The sequence below is a fragment of the Sapajus apella genome, unplaced genomic scaffold, assembly GCF_009761245.1.
Source record: "Sapajus apella isolate SASKATOON/1434 unplaced genomic scaffold, GSC_monkey_1.0 scaffold37, whole genome shotgun sequence".
In the NCBI taxonomy this organism is placed as follows: Eukaryota; Metazoa; Chordata; class Mammalia; order Primates; family Cebidae; genus Sapajus; species Sapajus apella.
This window is the reverse complement of record NW_022436977.1, coordinates 20,280,178-20,291,613: the sequence shown is the minus strand read 5'-3', so window position 1 is coordinate 20,291,613 and position 11,436 is coordinate 20,280,178. Positions and strand designations below refer to the sequence as shown.

The 11,436-nt window shown below is 43.3% G+C and overlaps 2 protein-coding genes across 5 annotated transcripts in view; one reads left to right on the top strand and one right to left on the bottom strand.

Annotated features, from left to right (window-relative positions):
- The window catches only part of PATL2 (PAT1 homolog 2), a 41,161-nt gene extending 37,048 nt beyond the window's left edge, over window positions 1-4,113 (bottom strand). For 2 of the 3 annotated variants that reach the window (XR_004274910.1, XM_032297611.1), the window contains exons 1-2: window positions 2,790-2,877; window positions 2,158-2,230 (exon numbers count right to left, since the gene is read on the bottom strand). The gene's annotated coding sequence lies outside the window, so the exon portion shown is untranslated. Of the gene's footprint in view, window positions 1-2,157; window positions 2,231-2,789; window positions 2,878-3,109 lie in introns of those variants that run through there. The other variant, XM_032297612.1, reaches the window with a different exon arrangement.
- B2M (beta-2-microglobulin) lies at window positions 2,871-9,995 on the top strand. 2 transcript variants are annotated; one of them, XM_032297615.1, is made up of 4 exons: window positions 2,871-3,024; window positions 7,252-7,530; window positions 8,208-8,235; window positions 9,503-9,995. In XM_032297615.1, exons 1-3 carry the CDS (start codon window positions 2,958-2,960, stop codon window positions 8,219-8,221), a joined length of 360 nt encoding a protein of 119 aa, XP_032153506.1. In that variant the 5' UTR covers window positions 2,871-2,957; the 3' UTR covers window positions 8,222-8,235; window positions 9,503-9,995. The 2 variants fall into 2 exon arrangements, with proteins under 2 accessions (XP_032153506.1, XP_032153505.1); XM_032297614.1 differs by lacking the exons at window positions 8,208-8,235; window positions 9,503-9,995 and having other exon boundaries at window positions 7,252-7,568.
- Window positions 9,996-11,436: the final 1,441 nt, after the last annotated feature.

Below are 11,436 nucleotides of genomic sequence, written 5' to 3'. Positions count from 1 at the left end.
CCACTGCACTCCAGCCTGGGTGACAAAGTGAGACTCTGTTAAAAAAAAAAAAAAATTACAATATTTTCTGTGATGTAGTAAACAAGAAATTAGAGGCAAAAATAGCCCTGTCTCTCGCTAAACTTCTAAGGCATTTTTCTAGTACAACTCAACACTAACATTTCAGGCCTTTAGTGCCCTAAATGAGTTTTTAAAAGGGGGAGAAGAGAGGGAGCAAGAGTGTGTCTTAACTCATACATTTATGCATAACAATTATTAAAAAAAAATTTTTTTTTTTTAGAGACAGGGTTTCACCATCTTGGCCAAGCTGGTCTTGAACTCATGACCTTGCAATCCACCCGCCTTGGCCTCCCAAAGTGCTGGGATTATAGGCGTGAGTCATCGAACCCTGTCCAACAATTATTCTTATATTTTAGTTATTGAACGGGCAGGTAGAAAAACTAGGTAGAGAGAGATCCAAGATGGCCGACTACTAGCAGCTCAGAATTGTAGCTCCCAGAGAAAGGGCACAGAACGAGAGGATGCCACGCTTTCAGACGAATTTTTGTTGCCCACAGACCAGGAGATTCCCAGCGGAGGAGCCCCACAGTTCGCCAGCGCGACTCTTGTGGCCAGCGCAGCGGTTTTCCCCGCGCCCCGCCGCGACGGTTCTCCGTGCAGGGTAAACGGGACTGGGTCCCTTTTTGGTCGACGTTTGGAGCTCCGGGAAGGCAGAGTCGCCCATTCACATGATTGAAAAAGGGATTCAAGCGGGAAGCCAGACCGGAGATTCCCGGGCAGAAAACAGGCAAATAACCACGAATCTTAACGTCGCTGTTTTAGCTGGTGCAGTGGGTTGCTCAGATTTCGGCGCTGAGAATCAACAAGTTGGACGTCCACTCAGAGACCTTATTTGAAAGTTGGCAATTACAAAGAGGACAGGTGGATGAACTCACAATGATGGGAAGAAACCAGCGTAAAAAGGCCAAGAATACCCAAAATCAGAATGCCTCTCCCCCTACAGAGGATCACAGTTCCTCATCAACAAGGGAACAAGGCCTGATGGAGAACCAGTGTGTTCCATTAACAGAATTAGGCTTCAGAAGGTGGATAATAAGGAACTTTTGTGAGCTAAGTTCTCCTATTGTGTTCTTCAGTTCCATTAATTCACTTATATTCCTCTCTAAATTGTCTATTCTCGTTAGCATTTCGTCAAACCTTTTTTCCAGATTCTTAGTTTCTTTACATGTTCTTTTAGCTCACAAAAGTTCCTTATTATCCACCTTCTGAATTTAGACCTGGAATAAGCAAACTTAGTGAATATTTATAGAATTCACCACCCCAGGTCTACAGAACATACATTTTTCTCAGTATCATATTAGAGACAAGTTCTCTCTCCCCCTTTTACTTTCTCTTTCTTTCTCTCTCAAAAAAAAAAAAAAAAAAAAAGAAAAAGAAAGAAAAACTAGGTAAATAATATTAATAATTATAGAACTTATTAAACACTATAGAATACTTACTATGTGCCAGGCATTTTGGGAGGCTCTCTCTGTGCATTATCTCATTTAATTAGGTTGATGGACAGCATTCTACTTTCTTAGTTTAGGCATGGCCTCCACAATAAGGATTATCAAAAGTAAAAATATGTAAAAGAAACCCAGAAGGTATTTGTTGTGCTCCTTGGGGAAGCTAGGCAAATCCTTTCAACTGAAAACCATGGTAATTTCCAAGGTCTCTGCCGCTCCCCATCCCCACGGTCCACTTCCTCTTCTCGCTGTTCCTCTCAGAAAAGACCTTTGGACTCAGCCACCACGAAATGGCAGCACTTTATTTATGGTCTCTTTAGAGTGTAAGTTTTCTTAATGGGTCTGCCTGTCATGTTTAACGTCCTTGGCAGGGACCAAGGCAGATGCAGTGCAAATTCTCACTAAAATCGCCGAGCCCTTTGTCTTTCAGTGTCTAAAATATGAACGCCAATGGAATCAGGCCAGAGTTTGAATTCTAGTCTCTTAGCCTTTGTTTCCCCTGTCCATAAAATGACTGGGGTAATTGTTTCCTCCTGCAGTTTATTTATGTATTCACTAATTCATCCATCCATCCAACCATCCATCCAGTTTACTGAGTACCTACTATGTGTCAGGCCCTGTTCTAGGGTGGAAACTAAGAGAATGATGGTACCTGAAGGTCTCTGGAAGCTCCAAAGCCCTAAGCAGTTGCTGCTTTTACTGTCAGTGGTCAGGTGTTTTTTTCCCTACAAATCAACAGAACAAAGAAAATTACCTAAACTGCGAGGACACAGGGAGGAACTTCTTGGCACAGAGCTTTCCAAACACTTTTTCCTGAAGGGATTCAAGAAGCAAGAAAGGTCCTCGTTTGCTAGGACCTTCTCTGAGCTGCCCTCAGGATGTTTCTGGGACTACTTTTCTTGCCCAGAGAATCAAGAAACCCTTCAGTGAATTCCCGGGCTGTACTTATAAATCGAAATTCTCATTCTACCAGGTAGCATTCAAAGAAAATCTGCTGGGTTTCAGTTTCCACGAATTAAAAGTGAAGGTCCGAGCCCTTAACTGGCTGGGGCACGGTTAGCGAGTCACTTAGCATCTCTAAGGCCCGTTTGCAAAGGGGGCTTACGGTGCCTCCGGCCTAAAGTCCTAGAATGAGAGCCTCGTGTCCCAAGGTGGGGCGCGCACCCCAGATTAAAGATCGTCAATGTACAGACGGCAAACTCATCCAATCCAGTGCATGCCTTCCTAAACATCACGAGATTTTAAGAAAAGGAAACTGAAAACGGGAAAGTCCCTTTCTCTAACCTGGCACGGCGTCGCTGGCTTGGAGACCGGTGACAGTCCCCGCGGGCCTTATCCTGATTGGCTGTCCCTGCGGGCCTTGTCCTGATTGGCTGTGCCCGACTCTGTATAACATAAATAGAGGCGTCAAGTCGCGCGGGCATTACTGTGGCAGACTACACTTGGGTCGAGATGGCTCGCTTCGTGGTGGCAGCCCTGCTGGTGCTACTCTGTCTGTCTGGCCTGGAGGCTATCCAGCGTAAGTCTCTCCTCCCGTCCGGTGCTGGTCCTTCCCCTCCCGCCCCACCCTCTGTAGCCCTCTCTGTGCTCTCTCGTTCCGTTACCTCCCTACAAGTTTTCCTTCGTGGCCCCCCGGGGGGCCAATCCTGGGCTCGGTCTCCGGAGAAGCGATGGGGTGGCCTGGGAGTCGCGGGGTGGGGGTGGGGCGGTGCGCCCTGGGACGCGCGCTTCTTGCTCCTTTAGGCGGGGAGCAGGGGAGACCTTTGGCCTGCGGGGTCAGGAGGGCCAGGACGAAGTTTAGGGCGTTGATAGGCGTCAGAGCGCCGAGGTGGGGGAAAGCTTCTCTTCCGCTCTTTCGCCTCGGGCTACGCGAGCGCCGCAGGAGTGGGACTGGTAGGCTCGTCCCAAAGGCTCGGAGCTGAAGGCTGTGAATGCGCGGAGAGGCGCCTGGGGTCTGGGGGAGGCGTCGCCCGGGTCAGCCAGTCCGCTGCGGCTCTGCTTTCCTCGGACGGGAGAGCCATGGACGTTGTCTGGGCGCCCGCTAAGTTAGCCTGCCCTGGCACCTCCGGGTCTACGTGGGGCCACACCGTGGCGAGGAGACAGCACGCGACGTTTGTAGAATGCTTGGCTGTGTTACAAAGCAGTTTCCACCATAGATAACTACTATGGTTATTTTCTGCCTCTCACAGATGGGGAAACTGAGGCACCGAGGTTTTAAGAAACTTAATTACACAGGAGATAAATGGCAGCAATCAAGATTGAAATCAAGCCTGACCAGGGCCTTTTGCGGGTGCGAGTGTCTTTTGGCTGTAATCAGTATGTTTTTTCGGAAACACGCCTGCCTTCTGCGTGAGATTTTCCAGGGGAAACTGGGCGGCCGTGGGCCCTGTGGTCTTTTCTTAACAGAGGGCTTCCTCTTTGGCGCTTTGCCGGGTTCTTTCCAAGTTGTACTGTGCCTCTTACTTTCAGTTTTGAAAACGTGAAGGGGGGGCCGGGCGCGGTGGCTCATGCCTGTAATCCCAGCACTTTGGGAGGCCGAGGCGGGTGGATCACGAGGTCAAGAGATCGAGACCATCCTGGTCAACATGGTGAAACCCCGTCTCTACTAAAAATACAAAAAATTAGCTGGGCATGGTGGCGAGTGCCTGTAATCGCAGCTACTCAGGAGGCTGAGGCAGGAGAATTGCCTGAACCCAGGAGGCGGAGGTTGCGGTGAGCCGAGATCGCGCCATTGCACTCCAGCCTGGGTAACGTGAGTGAGACGCCCTCTCAAAAAAAAAAAAAAAAAAAAAGAAAACGTGAAGGGGTTAGGCTTAGCGGCTCACGCCTGTAATCCCAGCACTTTAAGAGGCTGAGGTGGGAGGATGGCTTGAAGTCAATAGTTTGAGACCAGCCTGGTCAACATGCTGAAACCTCGTCTCTACAAAAAATAAAAATAAAAATTAGCTGGGTGTGGTTGCTCGTGCCTGGGGTCCCAGCTGCTCAGGAGGCTGAGGCAGGAGGATCTCTTGAGCCCAGGAGTTTCAGCTATCCTGGCACCACTGCACTCCAGCCTGGGTAACAGAGCGAGACCCTGTCTCTTAAAAAAGAAAAAGAAGGCCGGGCCCGGTGGCTCACGCCTGTAATCCCAGCGCTTTGGGAGGCCGAGGCAGGAGAATCACCTGAGGTCAGGAGTTCGAGACCAGCCTGGCCAACATGGTGAAACCTTGTCTCTACCAAAAATACAAAAATTAGCCGGGCGTGGTGGCAGGTGCCTAATCCCAGCCACTCGGGAGGCTGAGGCAGGAGAATGGCTTGAACCCAGAAGGTGGAGGTTGTAGTAGCTAAGATCGCGCTATTGCACTCCAGCCTGGGACTCCATCTCAAAAACAAGAATAACAACAACAACAACAATGGAAAAAAAAAAAAGAAAAAAGTGAAGGTTTGTCAAAGTCAGGGGAGTTATAAAACCATTAATAAAGATAATCCAAAATGGTTACCAAGACTGTTGAAGACACCAAAGATCTTGAGCATTTTCTAAATACCTGGCAGTACACTAAGCTCTCTCACCTTTTGCCTGGCAAAAAAATGATCAAAGGCAGAATGTTTTGATCATGAGAAAATTACATTTAATTTGAATACAATTTATTTACAAAATAAAGAATAATGTAGATGTCATCGCTGTTATTGGATTTGCTAATTATGTTAGATGTTGTTTTAAAAAATAACACAGATTTTTTTTAAGAAAATCTTATTTTGAAATTTTCCAAAGTAATCCGTGCCATACATAGACCATTTCTGGAAGATACCACGAGAAATGTGTAATGGTGATTGCCCCGAAGGTCTATTTTCCTAATTTTTCAGTTAAACTTGGGAAACTTAAATAACTCTCCAAAAGTCACAAAGCCAGTTACTGGTTGAGCCCAAATTTAAACTCAGCCTGTCTGATAACTGTCCTCTTAGAAAAGATTACAGTGATGCTCTCAAAATCTTGCCTCCTTCCCTCACAGAGAATTCCAGGCAGGATGAAACTGTGCTATGACCCCTGTGGCATTTATTATGTTCTTATTATTAGAAGCTCAAACGCAAAGAGCTCTCTTAGCCTTTAATGCTATGAAAAAAATCAGCTCTTCAAAGGATCCCCAGTCCACTTCTTGATGGGGCTAGTAGCCTTTCCTTGATGATAGGGTGTTTTCTAGAAAGATGTATCTGGTCTAGATGGCCTGGTACTCCTCCTCTCCACCACCTCCCAGACATGGAGGAGTAGCTGCCTTTTAGTGATCATGTACCCTCAATATATGTATATTTAAAAGAATTTTATACACATATATTTAGTGCCAATCTGTATATTTAGTAGCACTAACACTTCTCTTCATTTTCGATGAAAAATAGAGTTTATAATATTTTCTTCCCACTTCTCCATGGTTGGTCTAGTGATGCCTCTCACTTTGGAAGCACTGGTTTTATAACATTACGCAATGTATTCCCAACCTGGCTAGTTACAGAAATCACCTGTGGATGCTAATTAAAATGCAAATCCCACTGTCACATGCATTATTCCATTTGATCATAGTGGAGAGTATGCTCTGTCCCATTTGCCATAGTCCTCACCTATCCCTATTGTGTTTTATTGGGTCCAAATCAACCATTTAAGGTATTTGCCAGCTCTTGTATGCATTTAGGTTTTGTTTCTTTGTTTTCTAGCTCATGAAATCAGGTACAAAATCAGAGAGGGGTTTGGCATATAAACCTTAAGTGGAAATAAAGAAGTTTTGTTGTTTGTTAAGAACATACCTTGGGTTAGCTGGGTGCGTTGGCTCACACCTGTAATCCCAGGACTTTGGGAGGCCAAGGAGGGTGGATCACTTGAGTTCAGGAGTTTGAAACCAGCCTGGCCAGCATGGTGAAACCCTGTCCCTACTAAAAATACAAAATTAGCCAGGTGTGGTGGTGTATGCCTGTAGTCCCAGCTACTCGGGAGGCTGAGGCAGGAGAATCATTGGAACCTGGGAGGTGGAATTTGCAGTGGGCTGAGCTCTCACAACTGCACTCCAGCCTAGGCAAGTGAGACTCCATCTCAAAAAAATAAAAATAAATAAATAAGAACATACCTTGTGTTGATCCACTTAGGAACCTGAGGTAACAGTAATAACATCTGCCACTTATAGAGCAATTGCTATGTGCCAGGCACTCTACTAGATACTTAATACATTTTAGAAAATCAGATGGGTGTAGATCAAGGCAGGAGCAGAAACCGAAAAGAAAGGAGTAAGCATAAGAAAAAAAAAACAGAAGGGGTGGAAACAGTACAATAACATGAGTAATTTGATGGGGCTATTATGAACTGAGAAATGAAGTTTGAAAAGTAGCTTGGGGCCAAATCATGTAGGCTCTTGAGGGATGTGTTAAGGAATGCTATGGGTGCTGAGAAGCAATCAGAAGTCCTTGAGAGCCTCCAGAAAAAGGCTCTTAAAAATGCAGCACAATCTCCAGTGACAGAAGATACTGCTAGAAATCTGCTAGAAAAAAACAAAAAGGCATGTATAGAGGAATTACGTGGGAAAGATACCAAGTCATATTTATTCCTCAAAATGGAGGTGGCTTGTTGGAAGGTGGAAGGTCATTTGGCCATAGTGGAAATGGAATTGGGAGATAAATCGATGATCAAATGTAAACACATGGTGCTTAATCTAGCTTGAGACTAAGTTATCCCCAATTGAAATACCCTGGTAATTAATATTCATTTGTCTTTTAATGATGTTTTCAGATGCTCCAAAGATTCAGGTTTACTCACGTCATCCAGCAGAGAATGGAAAGCCGAATTTCCTGAATTGCTATGTGTCTGGGTTTCATCCATCCGACATTGAAGTTGACTTACTGAAGAATGGAAAGAAAATTGAAAAAGTGGAGCATTCAGACTTGTCTTTCAGCAAGGACTGGTCTTTCTATCTCTTGTACTACACCGAGTTTACCCCCAATGAAAAAGATGAGTATGCCTGCCGTGTGAGCCATGTGACTTTCCCAACACCCAAGACAGTAAAGTGGGGTAAGTCTTACATTCTTTTGTAGGCTGCTGAAAGTTGTGTATGAGTAGTCATGTCATAAAGCTGCTTTGATATTAAAAAAATTCATCTATGGCCATACTGCCCTGAATGAGTCCCATCCCATCTGATAAAAAATAATCTGCATATTGGGATTGTCAGGGAATGTGCTTAAAGATCAGATTAGTGACACCTGCTGAGAGACTGCTGCACAGCATGGTTTCTGAACCAGCAGTTTCCCTGCAGTTGAGCAGGGAGCAGCAGCAGCAGTTGCACGAATACATACGCACTCCTAACACTTCTTACCTACTGACTTCCTCAGCTTTCGTGGCAGCTTTAGGTATATTTAGCACTAACGAACATCTCAGGAAGGTATAGGCCTTTGTAAGTCCTGCTATCCTAGCATCCTATAATCCTGGACTCCTCCAATACTCTCTGGGTGGATTGGTATCTGAGGCTAGTAGGCAGGGCTTGTTCCTGCTGGGTAGCTCCAAACAAGGTATTCATTGATAGGAACAGCAGCCTGTTTTGCCAGCCTTATTTCTAATAGTTTTAGACATTTGTTAGTACATGGTGTTTTTTGTTTTGTTTTGTTTTAACACAATGTAAACAAATAGTACATCGTATTTTAAAAGTAAAACTTAATGTCTTCCTTTTTCTTTCTTCACTGTCTTTTTCATAGATCGAAATATGTAACCAGCATCATGGAGGTAAGTTCTTGACTTTAATTAAATGTTTTTTGTTTCACTGGGAACTATTTATAGACAGCCCTAACATGATAACCCTCACTATGTGGAGAACATTGACAGAGTAGCATTTTAGCAGGCAAAGAGGAATCCTATAGGGTCACATTCCCTTCTCCTGTGGAGTAGCATGAAAAAGGTATGTGGCCCCAGCTGTGGCCACATTACTGACTCTACAGGGAGGGCAAAGAAACTGCCAGTGTGGTATTGCAGGATAGAGGCAAGTGGTTACCCACATTACCTGCAAGGCTTTCATCTTTCTTCTGCCATTTCCACATTGGACATCTCTGCTGAGAAGAGGGCTGTCAAAAGTGAACCACTCTCTTCCTTTGTATCATAGCTGTTTCATTCTTCAGACAGACGAGAGAAGTTACACAGTTCTGCAGATGTCCCATTCCTGTGTGGGGACTGTGTTTGCCTGTTAGAGGCTCCCAGGCCACTAGAGGAGATAAAAGGAAACAGATTGTTATGACTTGATATAATGATACTATAATAGATGTAACTACAAGGAGATCTAGAGGGAGGGAGGAACTTGGACTTCTCTGCATCTTTAGTTGGAGTCCAGAGGTATAAGATCCAGCTTTTCATGAAATTCTACTGCCCAGGGTACCTTGATGCTGAAAACCCATTCAAATATCCTGTTATATTCCAGAACAGTGAATTGATTTGGGAGAGCATCAGGAAGGTGGATGATCTGCCCAGTCACACTGTTACTAAATTGTAGAGCCAGGACCTGAACTCTAATATAGTCATATGTTACTTAATGATGGAAACATGTTCTGAGAAATGGTTACACAAACCTAGGTGTTGTAGCCTACTACACACATAGGCTATATGGTATAACCTATTGCTCCTCGGCTACAAACCTGTACAGCCTGTTACTGTACTGAATACTATGGTTAGTATTTGTCTACTTAACCAATACAATGGTTAAGTATTTGTCTATCTAAACGTAGAAAAGGTATTGTAAAAATATGCTATTGTAATCGTATGAGACCACTGTCAGATATATAGTCCATCATTGACCAAAACACCATATCAGCATTTTATCTTCTAAGATTTTGGGAGCACCAATGGGATACACTAACTGGATGTATTCTTTGTAATGGGTTTGGAGAACTGTCTGCAGTTACTTTTTAAAAAGGTAATCTACACAGTAGAAGTTAGACAAGTTTGGTGCTGAGATCTGCAATCTGAATAAAATAATTTGCTAACCTTTTTCTTTTCTTTTCAGGTTCGAAGATGCCACATTTGAATTGGATGAATTCCAGACCCTGCTTGCTTACTTTTTAATATTGCTATGCTTATTCACTTTATGCACAAAATTTAGGGTTATAATAATGTTAACACAGACATCATCTTCTTTATAATTCTACTTGGAGTGCTGCTCCATGTTCGAGGTATGTGGACAGGTAGCTCTAGGAGGGAGCAGAGAATTCTCATAACCAACATCAACATCTTGGTCACATCTGAACTCTTCAATCTCTTGCACTCAAAGCTTGATAAGATAGTTATGCAAGTTTAAGCTAACTTCTAATTTACATACTTTGCTTAGAATTTGGGGGAAATTTTTAGAAATATAATTGATAGGATTATTGGAAATTTATTATAACGGATGAAACATTTTGTCATATAAGGAATATTTACTTCCTATACATTTGATAAAGTATAGTTATGGTTAATCTGGTTTATGTTTGTTCCAGAAATTAAATAAATCAGAAACCTTGTTGTGTTGTCTCTTATATCTTACTCACACTATTACACCTTTATTTTTAAACATGGAAACAGTCTTCAAGTGCCCGTTGGTAAAAAGTGTGAACCCCTTGTATATAGAGTTTGGCTTATAGTGTAAGGGGCCTCCATGATCTGCATTTTCCAGATGCGGAATCTGATGTTCAATGAAGTTAAATGACACAGTTGGGGTGACACAGCTGTCTAGTGGGAGGCCAGCCTTCTATATTTTAGCCAGAGCTCTTTCCTGTGGGCCAAGTCATGAGGAGTTTGCAGACTCTAAGAGGGAGCAAAAGTATCTGAAGGATTTAATATTTTAGCAAGGAATAGATAGATAGTCATCCCTTGGTATTCATGGGGGATTGGTTCCTAGACCCTCCCTTGGACACCAAAATCCATGGATAGTTAAGTCCCTTGTATAAAATGGTATAATATTTGCATATAACCTATGCACATCCTCCTGTATGCTTTAAATCATTTCTAGATTACTTACAATACCTAATATAACGTAAATGCTATGTAAATAGTTGTTATACTATATTATTCAAGGAATAATGACAGGAAAAAGTCTGTACATGTTTGGTAAAGACAACCATCCCCTTTTTTCCCCCCAATATTTTTGATCCATGGTTTGCTGAATCCATAGATGTGGAGCCCCTGGATACAAAGGGACAACTATACTTTGAATGACAAATAACATATTTAAAATTTTCAAGGCATAGTTTTATACATGATGGCCAGTTGTGTACATTTGTTTATTTGACCAAAAATCTGAGTTAGCTAGTTCTAAGTACTGACAGGATAAATAAAACACAACACTGCTCCCAATCTCCTCAGTTTAGCAAAGGGACAGATAGGCACTCAAATAATTAAAATATGTCCTGATAGCACAGGTAAGTGTGCAAGGAACTTGGCAATAGGAAATTTTGTTCATGCTGGGCGAGGTGTCTCATGTCAGTAATCACAGCACTTTGGGAGGCTGTGGTGGGATGATCACTTGAGCCTAGGAGTCTGAGACCAGCCTGGGCAACATAGTGAGACCCTGTCTCAATTCAAAAAATTGAATTAAAAAAACAATAAATTGTTCAAAAAAGAAATGTTGTTCAAGGAACAACAACAAAAAACTAGGGAGGTTAGGGAAGGCATTCGCCAGAGCTGAGAGTAGGTGGGTAGTGGTTCTCTTGATTGGCGGGTGGGGCCTAGGTTTCCAGGCTTGGGAGCCAGAAAGGACAGCCTTGTGGCAGGTTTGGGTAATTCCAAACAGTGAAGCAAGGGTATCTGGGGGAAGACTTGTAGGAACTCAGCTGAACAAATTGGAGGGTGATACTCTGAAAGAAAAACAAAAGTTTTAAAATTTCTACTCTTACATAGAACGCTTCTGTAACCAGATATTTAGGGGTTTTCCTCCACACTCTATTAGAAGAAAAACTTTAGACA